Source organism: Lygodium microphyllum, chromosome 1, assembly GCF_053477565.2.
Source record: "Lygodium microphyllum isolate KBCC chromosome 1, Lygodium_microphyllum_v1.1.10, whole genome shotgun sequence".
NCBI lineage: Eukaryota > Viridiplantae > Streptophyta > Polypodiopsida > Schizaeales > Lygodiaceae > Lygodium > Lygodium microphyllum.
The window spans coordinates 70887709-70904073 of NC_141135.1; the positions used below are offsets into that span (position 1 = coordinate 70887709).

At 43.3% G+C, this 16365-nt stretch overlaps 1 protein-coding gene across 2 annotated transcripts in view; it reads left to right on the forward strand.

The window, feature by feature from the left end:
* The first annotated feature begins 3954 nt into the window (after nucleotides 1-3954).
* Nucleotides 3955-16365, forward strand: part of AARE (acylaminoacyl-peptidase-like protein) — a 168545-nt gene continuing 156134 nt past the window's right edge. Inside the window, exons 1-2 of one of the 2 annotated variants that reach the window (XM_087678308.1) lie at nucleotides 3955-4241; nucleotides 4353-4543. In XM_087678308.1, coding sequence (XP_087534434.1) covers nucleotides 4159-4241; nucleotides 4353-4543 — 274 coding nt within the window. In that variant the 5' untranslated portion in view covers nucleotides 3955-4158. The remainder of the gene's footprint in view (nucleotides 4242-4352; nucleotides 4544-16365) is intronic. The other variant, XM_087678302.1, reaches the window with a different exon arrangement.

A 16365-nucleotide genomic window follows, 5' to 3' on the forward strand; every position in this document is an offset into this window, starting at 1 on the left:
ACCATTCAATTCTTTTAACTATAATCAATATGCTTGTCAATTACACTACTTTTTTGGTGTTGCTTTGTGTTTGAGTATATCTTTGTTGTTTTACTATGATAGGCACTTGCCTTATGTTGAAGCTTTGTGTGTCCATGTGTTAGTCAATCAATTGTTTCTTGATGATGGAAAATTCTCGTGAAGCATTTGCTAGTTAGGTTTTTGTTTTTGGTACTTCCCCTTGAGTAGTTACTTGCTCTCCCTTTAGATTCTTGAATGTGATTTTGCCTCTACCACAATGAATAAGAGCATCATTGGGGATCAACTAGTCCAATCCATTCGTCACAAGCACTTGTAGGCTCCCAAGTTCATAAATTTGAACCCCATGTTGAAAAGTTTACTTTTTAGATTAAATTCCACTTTACTAGTTTGCTAAACATAAATCACTTCTTTTCCATTGCTAATTCTACTAATAGCTTTGATGCAAGTAAACTATCTATCCCTAACCTTTTTGCACACTTTGGTGAGATGAATGAATGGGTACTTTCACAATCAATCAAAATCTTAAAGGCAAGGGAAAGGTTGTTGGTGTGACCCTTAAAGAAATAGAAGAATATGAGAAACCTACATTGGTGGTAGACATGGAAAGAGTAACAATAGTTTTCATTACACATATTAACAAATCTTTCATCTCTCGTGAACCAAATAAGCATGATGATCAAAACATTCGTGTATGCAAGATGGTTAACTCATAATACCTCTCACACAAATGAGCATAACCTCCAACATCCTCATGTGCATGAGATATGAGTAGGATAAGTGTAAAGTCTTAAATAAAATGTTTTCCTTGCTTAGGCCATGTGGTAACTTCTTTTGGTATTGTCACTAATTTGATTGCTTACTATGCATTCTCTATTTAGTAAATTTATGTCAATAAATTGACTCACTTTTCTTTAAGTATTGACGATGATCTGGCATGGACATGAGACCATTTAAAGACCAATATTCCTAATGCATCACTTAATGGGGTGATCAGAGCACTGTGACGAGGATATCCGGTACATGCAATACAAGTTATGAAGGGGAAAGTAAGTGTTTGCCAAGTGTAAGAGTGTACACAAGAACCAAGGAGTTACACATAAATGAAGATGGATTGAGTTCTAAGAAGAGGAAGTGCATTAGCATTGTGTATATGTATCTATGTGTGCATTCAAGGATGCCTCGGAACGTTTACTTATGTGTAATGAGCATTGCATTCATTTGGGGTCATCCTCTCCCTTACAAGTCAAGGTTTAAGGTCTTTTTTCTCTTAATGAATTAAGAAGAGAAATAATTCTTTCACTAAGAAAAACGAGAGTGGTAATTCTCTCACTAAGAAAAATGAGAGATGTGATCCTTTGGAAGTGAGGAGAGAAGTGATTTTCTCTTTCTAAGGTCTAAGATGACACAAGCTTTTGTGGGAAGTCAATCTTAAGGTTAAGGCCCAAGGCAATCTAATGAGCTCTCCTTATCTATGGCTCGAGGTGGTTGCATGGACCACAAGTTAAGAGTAGAGTTTTAAAAGTTTTTTTAAAATAAAATAGACATGGTGAATCCATTTTTAAAATATCTTGCAATACAAAGTTGATCTCTAAAAACGGCCAGGGAGGGTTATCGAAAACGATATCTACAACTTTTATGTTTGACATTTTTTCATTCGAACAACGCACAAAGAGATATCTTGAAATTAGTACTGCAAAGTAGGTCCTAGAACAACCACATCTTGCATGAAGATCAATTTTTCTAATCTTGGCACTCAAGTCTCTCTCTAAGAAGAGAAGCTCTTGAAAGCTTATAAAAGAGAAGGCTCTCCTTGGGTGTGGGGGAGGTGAAAGAAGCCTCACTTTGCATGCATCCAAGAGGAGGAGAGAATGTGCAAGTACTACGGAAGCTCTGCTAAAATAAAGCTCCAAGAGGAAAGCCCTACACATATTGTGTAGAAAAGAAGGAGAGACTCAAGAAGGATCAAAAGGTGTCAACTTCCAAGTTGTGCAAGTGTTAGCCAGTTATATACCGTGCAAGAAACCGTGATCTTGTTCCCAAGATCTACAAGTTAAGAACTAGTTTATATGTAACGGAGGAGCTTACTCCTTGTCGATAATATAACTCCACAAAGGGGGGGGGGGAGGGATTGGCCCATCTTCCAATCCCTAGTGTGTTGTCAATCTCTCTCTCTCTCTCTCTCTCTCTCTCTCTCTCTCTCTCTCTCTCTCTCTACATCTTTCTTTTCTCTCATATGTTCTCTCTTTACCATATATCTTTTAAGTATATAAGAAAGTCGAGCGTGTATCTCGGATCTTAGAACATGTATTTTGTTCACTAAGGTGTGGATAAGGAGTTTGATTGATAGATCACTCATAACTCATTTACTCAATTGTGGAGAAAATGATTATGTGACTTTGAAAACATAATGTGAAACACTCATGATAACACATTATTGACTACTTTAACTTGCAAAGGACAATGAAGATAAATCATTTAACCATTGTTGGGATGAGACACTAGCTAATGGACTCATAGTCCTTATGAATGAGTCCTTTTCTTTATTTTCAATGTCAATGGTTTTTGGTGGAAAAGTTATTGGCACTTTAGAAATCCTATTGTGCATCAGTAATATATAGCCCATGTGTGTAGTTTATGAGGGTAAGATTATCTAGGCGATGGGTCTAGAGGTAGGGGTTGACTTGACTTGTTTTGAAATATAATTAGTAAACCTCATGTGGCACATGTTCAAATTTCATTTATTTAAGATTTAGGGCCCTAAACTATCTATATAGGGGATCGAATAACCTAAAAAATGATGTATATGATGGCATACATTGTAGTGAGGAATGAGGTGACAAGTGAGAAGAGTAAAGGGGAGAAGCCAATTACTCCAATAAACAACTTGTCTTCCTCATTGCTGCAAAGCATGGCTAGCTAGATATGTAAATATAAAAAAGCCCCTACAAAATGGCATCAAATAATTTAATGAAAGGAGGGAAAACATGGATGCAAAGAATACAATAAGAATCTTTAAAGATTCGTGGTATTCCCATTGTAGAGGATCAGGAAGAGATATGCAAAGTTCTCAACATGTGATCTTACTTCATGGAAGGATCCTAGTAGAGAGAGAGTTTGCAAGCTAGTTCTTGCAAACCTATCAAGCCCATGTGATTATTTTTCAATACGAGTTTGGGCAACACTCACGATCAAGAAAATTTGGTAAGGACTACCCTCTCAATAGTGCATATATGGGAATCTAGATTTGTTAATCACTTGGTTAGCCCCCTAAGTCAACAATTGAACTTGGTGCTTTTGAAGATAGTTATGAAGAAGCTCCCTACTAAGGATAATTTTTGGCTTTTGCCCACTATGCATGTGTTAGATTTCAGTTTCCATCTATTTTGGCATTGTAAATAAGCAAGTATATTATAGGCAAAGATGAAAGATTGGTTCCACTACACAATCCCAAATGCCTCAGCCAAAACAAGGACATCTCTATTCAGAGACAAGGTAAGCTTGGAATATCTCCAAGGTTGTGATTTACAACCACCTATGTAGAAATAAGAATAAAGTAGCTAGTAGGAAAGAACACGAAATTTCCATAGATATTCTTCTAGTTAGGATTTCAAGTGCCAAAAGCCTAGCAATTTTTGAAGTCCCTAGTAAGAAAGAGCAAGCATTTAAGGTGGCCTTGAAGCATCTTTCTAAGTGCTAAGAAGGGTTTTAGTCTTTTCTAAGACTCATCGTGCTATGATGTAAATATTTGTGTTTCATATTTATTGTCAATTACCCATAAAAATATTGGGGATCAATTTACCAACCTTTTTTTTCGAATAAAAGAAAATTCAATTAACAATACATTGGAGAAAGTTCATTAGGTAAAATACAAGGACAAAGCACCCTATATAAGGATGCTAAGTACTTAATAAATACAATGATTGTGTGAACAACCAACGTGGTGGGCTACAACACCACACTACTGGATGGACTCCATGAAACTGCAGCCAAGTTCGAGCATGGCACGGCACCCGCTCCGACCAAAGAAACATGTGACGTGCTCTATATAATGAATACATATCCTTGTCTTGCAGAAGAAAAACGAGACAACATGGGGTATAAAATTCCATTGTGGAACGGCGCACAAACTGGGAAGAGATGCTATACTGCGAGCACCTTATTCCCCACCCTCTCGTCTACTGTTCAGCTCGGGTTTCCATCTCTTCATCCTCTATTCCACTGTAAGTGCCGCTCCTATCATCCAACACAAGCAATCACAATCAACTCCATGAAAGCCAGGCATCCTGTTGCTAATGCTGTCCCGTTTTTGTATATGTTCTGCTGTGAGGCAGTTTGAGCGCGAAGACAACACTAGTAGCAAGCTCCAGGATGTCATCAGCAAGCAAGACCTTGGCCGCTTGCTCGGAAACTTCCGTCTCTTCTCAGGCGGACGAACTCAACCTCAGTGAACATTCTGAATTACTGGAGTCCTTCTATAAAATCCCTGCCATTGACACAGCATGGCTCCTTCCATCAAAGACAGGTAGCTCCATGAAACTTCTGAAGTCCCATTCCGTGCTTGCGCCACCGGGCAAGCCTGAGCATCTTCATTTTGTAGGCCCTTTTCAAGATTTTGGTCTCTCTTGTCTGCTCGGACAGTGCGAGATCATGCAGTCTTTCATGCACAATTGTTTGGTACTTTCATCGTTTCTCAACCATTTCCTGCAGCGACCCATCGATTTCTATCACTTCTTGAGTTGTCTCCAACTGTTTTCGGCATTCTTTTTGGTTATACTCAGTTGGCAGATGAGAGAGAGAGAGAGAGAGAGAGAGAGAGAGAGAGAGAGAATCTTACATTTACGAAAAAAAAGAGAGAATCTTACATGTTTGCACTAGAGTCAAGGCTTCCTGGTGGCATATTCTGAATTTGATTCATGTAAAAACATGAGTCTTTTCTTCTTTCACACTTGATTGCTTCCTGGCAGGAGATCCTTCAGCTGACTACATCCTCCGCTTCACTTCTTCACGTCCCCCTAACTCTAGAAGGGAGGCTAGTGCATTGTAAATTGACGTTTTGGCCACATCCAAGTTGCTTTATTGGCTTGATAAGAACATGGAACATGAAAAGCTTAATAGGATGGCACAACTAGATTTAAGGACTATACAAGTTCTTGACATTCCAAGTTAGTCTCGGGTCTATCCTTTTGTGCTTACTTGTCAATACTTTGGGTTCTTTAGGGTTACAGGCTGACTTGTTCGAACTTGGAGGAATGGCTTCAATGACATTCCCCTTTGCTTGCATTTCTTAATTCCCATAGTTGGATGGGGCTTTTGCTCGGACGATTTTTGAAACAATCAACTAGATTAGGTTTATGATAGGATGGTTGAGGAAAAAAGATGGGGAGGAAAAAAGATGGGTAATCGAGAAAGCAATTAAAGTTTGGTTTACTCAGGATAGTAAAGCTAAGTGGTATGATCGATTGCTTCAATTGTGGAGGTCTATGTGGTAAGGCAATCATGGAGGTCTTAGTGTCCTTACTAGGGGAAAGTTTTGTAACGGAGTCTTCTTATTCAGGGATCTTCCCACATGGAATATGTTGTGTGGGTGATAGATGTGCCTTTTGTACTACATGTGATGAAACTCTTGTTCATCTTTTTCTTTTCTGCCTAGTTGCTAGATAGGTTTGGGATTCCATTTCTTGAGTATGGACTTCAATGACATGTTAGGAGACAATCATCCGTTCTTGGATTTTAGGCAAGATGCTGTCCACAACTACTTTACTGTCAAAGCATCCTTGTCTTTTTCATTTTTTGCAGTGGATTGGTCTTTGGCACATTTGGTGGACACTAAATGCATTCATTTTAGATCGGTCTCAAGTATCTGTGGTCATGTAGGTCATGTTCAAGGATTATTACTGTGGCAAGTTAGTTCCATGGTTTTGGCTAGTGTGATCCTAAGAGAGGTGGCTGCTCCATGAATGGATATCATCCACACCACCATGGTTGTGCCCACTTCATGATCTCCTTTTTCTATGCTTGTAGACTTATGTTTTTTATAGGCTATAGCCTTTTGGCTCCATATATTGTTTTCTACTTGTCTTTGAGCCTACTTTAATGTTTGCAAAAGGTCTATGTGACCTAATCACAAAGTGCAATCGATGGAGAGAGAGAGAGAGAGAGAGAGAGAGAGAGAGAGAGAGAGAGAGAGAGAGAGAGAGAGAGAGAGAGAGAGAGAGAGAGAGAGAGAGAGAGAGAGAGAGAGAGAGAGAGAGAGAGAGAATGTGATGTCGCCGCCTGAGTGCTCCGCACTGCTGTCGGTCGTCTGACCTGCGAGTCTTCATTGCCCGTCGGACCTGCCCACCGTTGGCTGTCTGATGTGAGGGTCTTGGTTGCCGTCGGTGCCCGTCGGTCCTGCTCGCCATCAGACCCGCCTGCCGTCCAACTTGCCGGCCATCAGACCCGGCCTGCTGTCCAACCTGCCCGCCATCGCCTGTCAGCCGACAGTCCGCTCGCCCTAGGTAGCAGCTTGTCTGTGACAGTTTTTCACAGGGCACACAAATCTCTCCTTCGTCCCAGCGAGAGTCAGCATCCACCGTTCGAGCCTGCGCCCCTGGATTCTGCTACCTGCGTTCGTGCCTCGCACGTGCAATCTAGTCCGGTGCACGGAGACAGAGCAGCCTTGCCTTTGCACACACACAGACAGAGAGAGAGAGAGAGAGAGAGAGAGAGAGAGAGAGAGAGAGAGAGAGAGAGAGAGAGAGAGAGAGAGAGAGAGAGAGAGAGAGAGAGGGAGGGAGGGAGGGAGGGAGGGAGGGAGGGAGGGAGGGAGGGAGAGCGGCCTGCGCTCGTTTCTACTACCCGAGAGCTCCTGGCCCTGCATCTGACCTGCACAAGTGGTGATTCAACATGGTTGGTCTGGATATGGCTTTTATCGACCAAACGGTGGCAGTCCTTGGTCCGGATTCTGATACAGAGGAACCAGAGGATATGGTTCCTTGCACAGAGGAGATGCACCTTGGTTCTAATTTCCAGCTTGCGGGCAAACGCACCAAGCATACTTCGGAAGCGACAATGGATCATCAGGAACATTTTTGGTTCTTCTCCTTCCCCTTTTGACCAAGTTACTCATGCACGTTCAGTTTTCTATGATTTGGTCTGCAATCAGGTTCCACTTGATATGCAAACTACTTTGGAGACAGATATTTGTGAGGCGGAGGTTATGGATGTTCTATTACACCTGCCCAAGGATAAAAGTCCCGGTTGGGATGGTCTCACCAATGAATTCTTTGAGATTTCTGCTACCCAATTGGTGCAACAATTAACGGCTATGTTTCAGCAGGTTTGGGAAACAGGGTTCATGCCTTCCTCATGGAAAGAAGGTCTTATCAAACTGCTTCCAAAAGTCCCTTCGCCGTCAATGTTGAAACATTGGAGACCAATTTCTTTGATGGGTTCGATGTATAAAATCTTTTCCAAAGTGATGGCGAATTGGCTCCACAAGCATCTTCCGGCCATTGTGCATTCTCTTCAATATGGTTTCATTAAGGGCCGAAACATTCTACACAATATCTTAAATGTGCAAATGGCTATTGACTATGCAAGGCACTCTAATCAGCAAGTGGTATTGATTCAATTGGATCTGGAAAAGGCTTTTGATTATTTAGACTGGTCTTTCATTGCAGAACTTATGTCTACTATGGGCTTTGGTACTCGGATGTCCCGCTTGATCTACACCATTAGTACTGCAGCTTCTTCGCGAGTTATACTAAATGGTGGTGTTATCGAGCCATTTGTCCTTGCACGCTCTGTGAGACAAGGTTGCCCTTTGAGTCCTCTCTTCTTTGCCCTTGCGACTCATCCGGTTCTTTCGATGTTATCTTCTATGGCAGCTTCTACTCAGTTGGCTGGATTGTCCCTTCCTTTTGGACAGTACTTCATTACTCAATCTTTGGCTGATGATAGCTTTATGATTTTGCGTGTGGACAAGGACAATCTTCGCAAAGCATTAGATGTTTGGACGCTCTTTGGTCATGCTTCTGGTCTCATATCAATGCTTTCAAATCAGCCATTCTTAGTTGCACGGAGTCTGATTTACAGTCATTGGGCTGGCAGGGATAGTTTGTTCTCGTGGTTCCATTGTCAAGCATCTTGGGTACCCTTTGGGTGTTGATGTTCGGCCAAAGCAACTTTTCTCGAGTGGATTTCATAGAAACTGGCAGCTAAGTTTCTGTATTGGAAGTCGCAGGCTTGGCCCTTCCATGTTCGTCTCAAAGTGGCTCAGACAATTATGTTGCCAATGCTCACATATTTCTTGCCATTGTTGCCTTGGACTACTACTACTTTGAATGCTCTCACTCAGCACATTTGTTTCATGTTATGGAAGAAGGATTCCTTGCAAGTAGACATTTCATGGATTTCTTGGTCGTATACATGTATCCCCAAACGCATGGGTGGTGGGGCTATTTTGGATGCTGAAACTCATATGCTGGCACTTCGTTGGTCTCTTTTTCGTGCCATGTGCGTGGATCATCACCTGTGGGTCGTTATAGCCCGTTATTTTCTTGAGGATCACGGGCTTTTGCATGGTAATACACAAATTCGGAGCTCCTGGTGGCATGTTCTTAATGCAGACTCTCGATTTTCTAGTCCTTCCTCATCCCTGCTTGTTCATTTGGTCTGCTCCTGGAAATTGGTTCTCCAGAAGGCGCGTTGGCATCCAGTGGAGGACTGCTTACATATTAACTCTTTTCAACTGGAATTGTTGGCAGCCTCGCAATTACTTTCTTGGGAAGGCAAACATGAGCTCAAGCCAAAATTTAACCGCATGTCACGTTTGGGCTTGACTTCAGTTGCAAATGCCACCTTGCCAGTCGTAACGTCTTGATATCCTTTCGTATTGCCAAGAGGCTTTTCAGAATCCCTCGTGGAAACCGTGATTTATGGGAACAGCTTTTGTCAATGCTTCAAAGTAGGCAACCCTTTCCTGCCCTTGCTTTGGATTGTCCTTGGCAAGACTGGGACCTTGCGGGTCGGTTGAATTTGGAAAAGGCCTCAGCTAACCAGGTGTATCATCTTCTGATTAAAGACCATCAATGGCTGGTTACTAAAGCTAATACTGTAGAAGAAGTTAGAAGCAAAGAAGGAGGAGGAGATGAGGAAAGAAGAAGAAGAAAGCACATAAGAATTCCTTGCGTATCCACGTGCCAGATGTGCCTCTGATGCCCCTCTCAACGAAAAACGTGTGCCAGAGAAGGTGACTCCCAAATAGACATATTCCCTCATATGCTCTAGTATGTCTCCCCCCAAATGTGAATTGGTACATAGATTTAGTCACCCATGCTGTTGAAGTATTGAAAACCATGGTTTTGGTCTTCCCAAGGGTCATTGTGAGGTCTTTATCTCTACAAAAGATGTGCAAAGCATCTAAATGGCACTGCAATCCCTCCGGTGAATCTGAAATGAGAACAATATCATCTGAATATAGTAATATCAGTATCAGCACCCTTGCCAGGCTGGCTCCGGCTCCTCCTCCTCGGTCTATGTAATCAGACACTTCATCAATGTATAGACCAAACAATGTGGGTGAAAGTGGACATCCTTGTTTCACTCCAATGGTAGTGTCAATCCTCTCTGATAGCCCCCCAGGTGCACATGACGTGTCACTGTCTCATATAATGCATAGACACCCCATCGTATACCCTTTGGTACTCTAATGTCCTGCAATCTTTGCATGATGCGTGTATGAGGTACTGTATCAAAAGCTTTGCGAAAGTCTACAAAGCAACAATAGATCCTCTTGTCTCGGGCTCGACCCTCCTCAATAATGGCTCTAAGTGTGAGAATATGGTCCAGCGTGGTATATCCTTGTCTGAAACCTGCCTGTCCTTGTGCTCTCTTGCCTTGCATTTCAGCCCACTCACTGAGTTCATGCTCCAATATAGATCCATATATCTTGGCCAAAGTATGACCGATCATGATCGTCTTGTAGTTGCTAGGAATCAGGGGATCACCACTTTTAAATAGTAGAATTATAGTATTGTCTGACCAACTCAAAGGGAAACCTTCACATACTACTCTATTGAACATATGTGCTAATATGGGTGCTAATATGTCACAAGCATGTGAGAAATATTCTGCTAATAGTCCATCCTCATCCTATGCCCTCCCATTTTGTAATCTATAAATTGCATCCCTAACCATTTTCCATGTGAAGAAAGACCACTGTGTTGGCCCAAGCTTGTGGGGGCTGCATAGGTGGCTGTCTTGGCAAGCCATACAGCTGTCTCCCATAGTCAAGCCAAGCATCTGGTGATGTAATTTGAGAGAGAGAGAGAGAGAGAGAGAGAGAGAGAGAGAGAGAGAGAGAGATTTTAACGTTTGCTTGGTATCTCACATGGTTGCACGGTTATTCAAGTTTCTTGGTGGCATGTGCTGAATTCCACGAGGCCTATTAAGGTTTCCCAGTCTTTTCTCCTCTCTCATTTGATTGCATCTTGGCAAGAGATTTTGCGTTTTGCAATTTGGTGCCCTCTTGATCTTCATAAGGAGGAGAACTCGCTGCAAGGAGAAGTGTTGGCTAACTCTAGGTTGTAGGACTGGCCTAAGGTAATACTCCATCCTTGATCCTAGAGGGAGAGGTGGCTGGATCCAAGTTCTCCCTGTTTTCACTCTCAAACTGTTAGCGCTAATGATTGAATCCAGCTCACGTCGAGTAAGGGGGAGTTTAGGGCAATCCAAACTATAGTCAAATGGGGGAGCTGATTGATGCCTAGTCCATGTAGGCTCATCCATGTTGTCATTTGTGGGTACCAATAGTTTCTCCCCTTTGCTAATTGTTTGGAAGAGACCAATGCCAATCTAGAGCATCTTTGGCATGGGAGCTCCCATATCTTATGTAGGAATGTCGTTGCTTTAAAGAGTGTTTGTACAACCATGGGTGTTGCCCTAGCTTCACTTTGATGATAGGATGTGGTGTAGAGGCCTTACTCCTGATCATACGTGATATCATCATTATCAATGGCCTCTCTATGCAATCCTAACCATCATAGTGTTCTCTCTTTGGGCCGGTGTGATCTATAACCCCATACAAGAGGGTAGGAGTGACTAAGGTGTGAAACAATGACAATTTGGTGCGGGGTTCTTGAAATTGTACATGAGTGCACTGACTTTTGAGGCCTCCAAGTGCTGCATAACCTCTTGCTTATCGGGCTTTAGCTAAAACCCCCCAACCTCCCCCACCCGAGAGAGAGAGAGAGAGAGAGAGAGAGAGAGAGAGAGAGAGAGAGAGAGATACACACTCCATTTTCTTTACTGACCTGATGGTCTGATGTAAAAATACTTTCTACTTAATTCAATTATCTTCACGAAAAAAAAAGAGTACGCACTCCAAAAGACCTGCTGTCCGGCATGTGCAATTTGTGCACATAGTCCCAGAATGCACAGCCTTGAAGTCTAGCGAGAGACCATTTGAGATTGAGCTTAGCCAGGTTACCGAATGTAGATGGGAAGCTGATCACTATGTTTCAATTGAATAGTGCCTTGATCAGGTAGTGGAGGCTTTGGACCTGACTTTGAGACTGATGAGGGGATGTTGAGTTAAAAATGCATTACAAATTGATTAGCTCTTTAAAACCGGCCCAAAACATGTAAATTACCAAAAGTTTCATTGAATGGGGCATGGTCCTAGAAAGTTTTTTGTCCCATAAGTAGCACCCTAATTTGGGAGGATCCTTCTACATTTATAAATAGACAAGCTGCCCACCATTCAATCCATCCCTTTCCTGTAGGTTTCTCACTCTATTATGTGGATTTCAGCTTGCCTATAATGTATTGTTGTTCATGACACTGTATTTGGTATTGTCATTATCACCTATAGTTGTAGCTATAATCATGTGAGGATGTCCTTGTATTAAGGTTATATCAATGCCATTCTCAGATGAGTGGACTCTCATCTTACTAGAATCAATCACAATAGCAAGATTTGCTATAGTGTTTGTTGAGCTAAAAATGCATTAGCTTTACTTAAACAACCCCAAAACTTGCTTAATTAATGAAGAAACCTAGTTTATTTAAAAAAAAAACGTGATCCTAGAGAGTTTCTGTGTCCCATAAGCACAAACTGCCGACTTGGGAGGGCCCAAACTTTCTATAAATATGTATGCTACCCTCCATTCAAGATACAATCTCGTTTTTGTAGATTTTAGGTGTTTCAGCTTGCTGCCCACACCTCGTTCACGGAGGACATCTCAGCCGAAGCTGTCCGTTGCTGTCTACATCAGTTAGTGTTGAGCTAAAATATGCATTACTTGCTGATTAGCCTGTTAAACAGCCCCAAAACACACTAAAAATGCTATTTTAGAGTAAAACCCTAAAACGGGGAGCAGTTCGAGAGAGTTCAGCGGAAACCCTAAAACGGGGAGTGGTTTGAGAGAGTTTAGTGGAAACCCTAATTTTTGGGGTGCCCTTCCACATCTATAAATAGATAGGCTGCCCCCATTCAGCTATTATCCTTGTGTGCAAGTTACACCAGCCCACACACCCTCTGCTGTTGTTGGCGCCCAGCTTCCAGCTTGCAGCCCGCCTCCATCTGCTGTCCAATAATCATCGACTGCAGCCACATTATCTTCAGCCTATCCATTGCTGTATGCAACAGCTCTCAGTTGCTGGCGACTGCTCCAGACTGCTCCAGATTGTTGCTCAGCCTGCTGTCCATCATCTCCAGGGTTAGCCAGTCTGCGTTTTCAACATTGCAGGCCTTGACACTCTTAGATACTGTTTCAGCCTGTTGTTTACAGCAGATAGTGCATAGTTTCCAGCTTCTGATTGGTGGTACATTGCTGCCTTTACTAGTTTCCAGCCTCCAGAGTGCTGCTTTTGGTGACCAGCTTGCTGCCATTCACTATTCATCACTCCTACACTCGGACTGGTGGTCAAAGACTTGGAATCCGTCTTCGGTGGACGTCACACTCCTACATTGCTCTACCCTTGAGCACACTGTCCACTCTTACATTCATTTACAGCATTCTTTCACTTCAGAGTTGTGCTCTCTCTCTCCCTTCTTCTGTTTGTGTTTGAGTTTTGAGTTTTGCGTTTAGGGTTTGAGTTTTGCCCCTCTGTGTTTGTGTCTGTCTCTTTGTGTTTTTGTCGTGGTCGTACACTTTGTGTGTCCTTAGTGCAAACCCTAGTAGTTTCCTTCACATAGTATCAGAGCCGGTGCTCTTGTAAAGAGTATCCTGCAGATATTGTGGAGAGCTAGTCTTTATGTGCGGTACACAATACGGCTCGTAACCGAATCACAATGTCCTAGACACCTTCTTCTCTAGTTCCTATGATGTCTTATAAGGCTTCTCCATCATTGGAGGCCCTGAGACGGCATTATGGACTCGGTGAGGAGGACCATACTCCACTTCACCAGATTTCACTAACATGACAGAGGAGAACTTTGAGGAGTATTATCGCAACAAGTATGGTAATGTTTACACCCCTTCTACCAGTTTTGCTACCATATCCGGACCGGTTGGTGAGGCTGGCCACCTCTCTGATCATAGGTTTGTACAATTCTTTTGTGTTGCATGAATCAAAATCCTCGCGTGTTTCTTCTTTTGAGGTATAGGATCCGGATGGCTTTGCGTATGTGAACTTCAATAGAGGGAGCTCACGAAGGAGATGAAATTCAGGTACATCTACAGCTTCTGTTTCATTTGACTATATCACACACTTTTTTCACTTCCCTCCCATCCCACCCTGTTTTATATCACATCTCTCATCATCTTTCGAAAACCTTGGATTATACTCATCTGCATCACACACCCTAGGGGTTGGATCTTTCATCTCCGCTCCTAGCATCTTTTCCTTCTTCACCCTATTCTCTATCTCTTTGCACCATGGTACTTCGTTAGGGGGAATGCCACCCTTTAACACTGCCTCTCACCTTTTAGTAAATGAGCACACCCATAACTCTTGGGACGACTGTGATTGGCACCCCCCTCACTATCCCCAGCTTCACATCTCCCATGACCACTCATACGCAAGGGTTTCCATCCTCAGCTTATGGTGCATCTTCACACTCTCCTTGGGTTACACCTACGCAGGGATTTCCATCTTCTCACTGTGTTCCCGTCCCACCTCTTTGGGTTTCTCATGTGGCTACCATGCCTATGCCTAGTCAACCCATCCCTACCTATGGATCCACCTTGCACACTACACGCATGCCTGGTGGGCACTCTGGGACTCATTCCCAAGTGTACTCCACTGCCCCATCCTACCCACACTACACTTTTTCACACTATCCATCTTCGAGCACTACCACTCCTGTTGCAATGGCCAAGAATGCCTTCACAGATAAGACACGTTTTAATGGGTCAAATTTCACCACTTGGTCTAATTTCATGCAATAAGTGCTTGAGTCTTAGGGTCTTTGGAACCTCGTCATTGGTCTAGAGCCTATGTTGGACCCTCGACTAGCTCACCCTGATTAGATCCGTCAATGGAGAGTCCGCCATGCCACAACCAATGTTGAGCTGATGTAGGTATTGCTTCTTGAGTTTCACTCTTAGTTGCAGCACTTTCCGCTAGCGTCAGAGCGTTGGAGTCACCTTCTCGACCACTAAGCGGCTGTTCATCGTACTCGGCGCATCAATCTCGACTTTGAGCTTCAAGAGTTCTTTATTAAGGAAGGGGATGATCTAAAAGTGAAGTTGGCTGAATAGAGGTGGTTACCTGCCGAGTTCGCCACTATTGGCTCTCCAAAGTCAGATGACGATCAGGTTACATTCTTCTTGAACAAGTTGCCTGACAAATACTTCAATTTCATTCAACACATCATCTCCCAACCTAGATTGCCAACCTTCTACGAGTTTGAGTGCAAGTTTTTGCGTTACGCAAGGCTGTATGATCAAGTCCACAACAAATCCTCATCACAGCCTTATTCAGAGCAGAGGGGGTTGGTTGGCTCTTCTTTGGGAGGGACAACCACTAGTAGCAAGAACTCGCTAAATGCGAAGGCAAGCCAATCAAAGGGTGACTCCTCTTCCTCAAATGGAACCAAAGAATCTAGACCTATCTAGCAGCAACTCCCTAAGAAAAACCGGTTTTGCACACATTACCAGAGAGCAGACCATGTGGATGAGGAGTGTCACTCCACGGCCCAAGGTCTTCCACCTAAAAAGCCTCAGTAGACCGCTGTGATTGCACAGTCCAGTGGGGCTACGCCCTCCGCTCGACCTTCATCTCCTCCTTTAGCACCCGTTGTTGCTGCTGTTGGACATGTGGCTCGAGTACAGCCTCAGCGGCCCATCTCTTTCACTACCCTTGTGGGATTGGCTAATTGGTTTGCAGGTTCCTATCCTGTTGCACTTCACGCATCTATCTTACCTTCCTCCCCTCCTCATCAGGCATTCCCTTGGCAGATCCTTGCTATTGGACGTACGCAATGATGGCCACCTTCTTAAACTAGCATGTCTCTAGGTTCTTTCGGATATCCGAGGCCAGTTTAGTACTCATTTTTTGCACTCTTAGAGTTGGGCCCATAGGATTCATTATCCTTAGTTTTTTCATTTCTTTGTCTTCCGTTGCATTTACTCACGCACATACACATTCATTGCATTTATTTTGAGTTAGATTTTCTTTCTGTTCTGTTTTGTTTTGGAGCATCTCACCACTAATCTCTGTGTTTGCAGATTCTCATCTCTTTTGCAGGGTTTTGTCTTTCAGTGTAGGGCCAATTTGCAGATTGCTTTGGTCCTACCTGGGCTAGAGACGCGAGTGTGGGAGCTTTCGCTCAACCGCCAAGACCCACGGACCGCTTATTGTTTCAAGCGTTCCAAGCCGAGCACTAATGGCTACCTCTCACATAACCGACGCGCTATCCATATCTACGGGTGTAGTGAGCTTATCTCCGTGCCATTCGAGTTACCTCCTCTCCCGCACACTCCGGTGGCTCCACGATCCAAGTGCAAGCTTCAAGCAAGCTCCATCCTCAAGCTCTACGCTCCAAGCTCCATTGCCGCGAGCAAGACAAGAGAAGAGAAGAGAAGAGAAGAAGAGAGGAGAAGATGGGGAGCTTCTCCTCCTCGGTCCCTCACTCTCACACACTCACTCCCTCACACTCTCACACTCCCTCTCTCAAGCACAAGCTCAAGCAAGCAAGAACAAGAAGAAGAAGAAGAAGAGGAGAGCTACTTTTGGCCACACACAAGAATGAGCTTCTCATTCACTTTTCAACTTTATATACAAAATCCTAAATCCCTTTTGGGCGGTCATCCCCTTTTCCCCTTTTTACATGGCCGGCCGTAGCCTAGGCCCTTTTTCCCATTGTCCTTCTATCTTCCTAGCTTCCTTTCCACCGCCCATCTACATTTACAAATT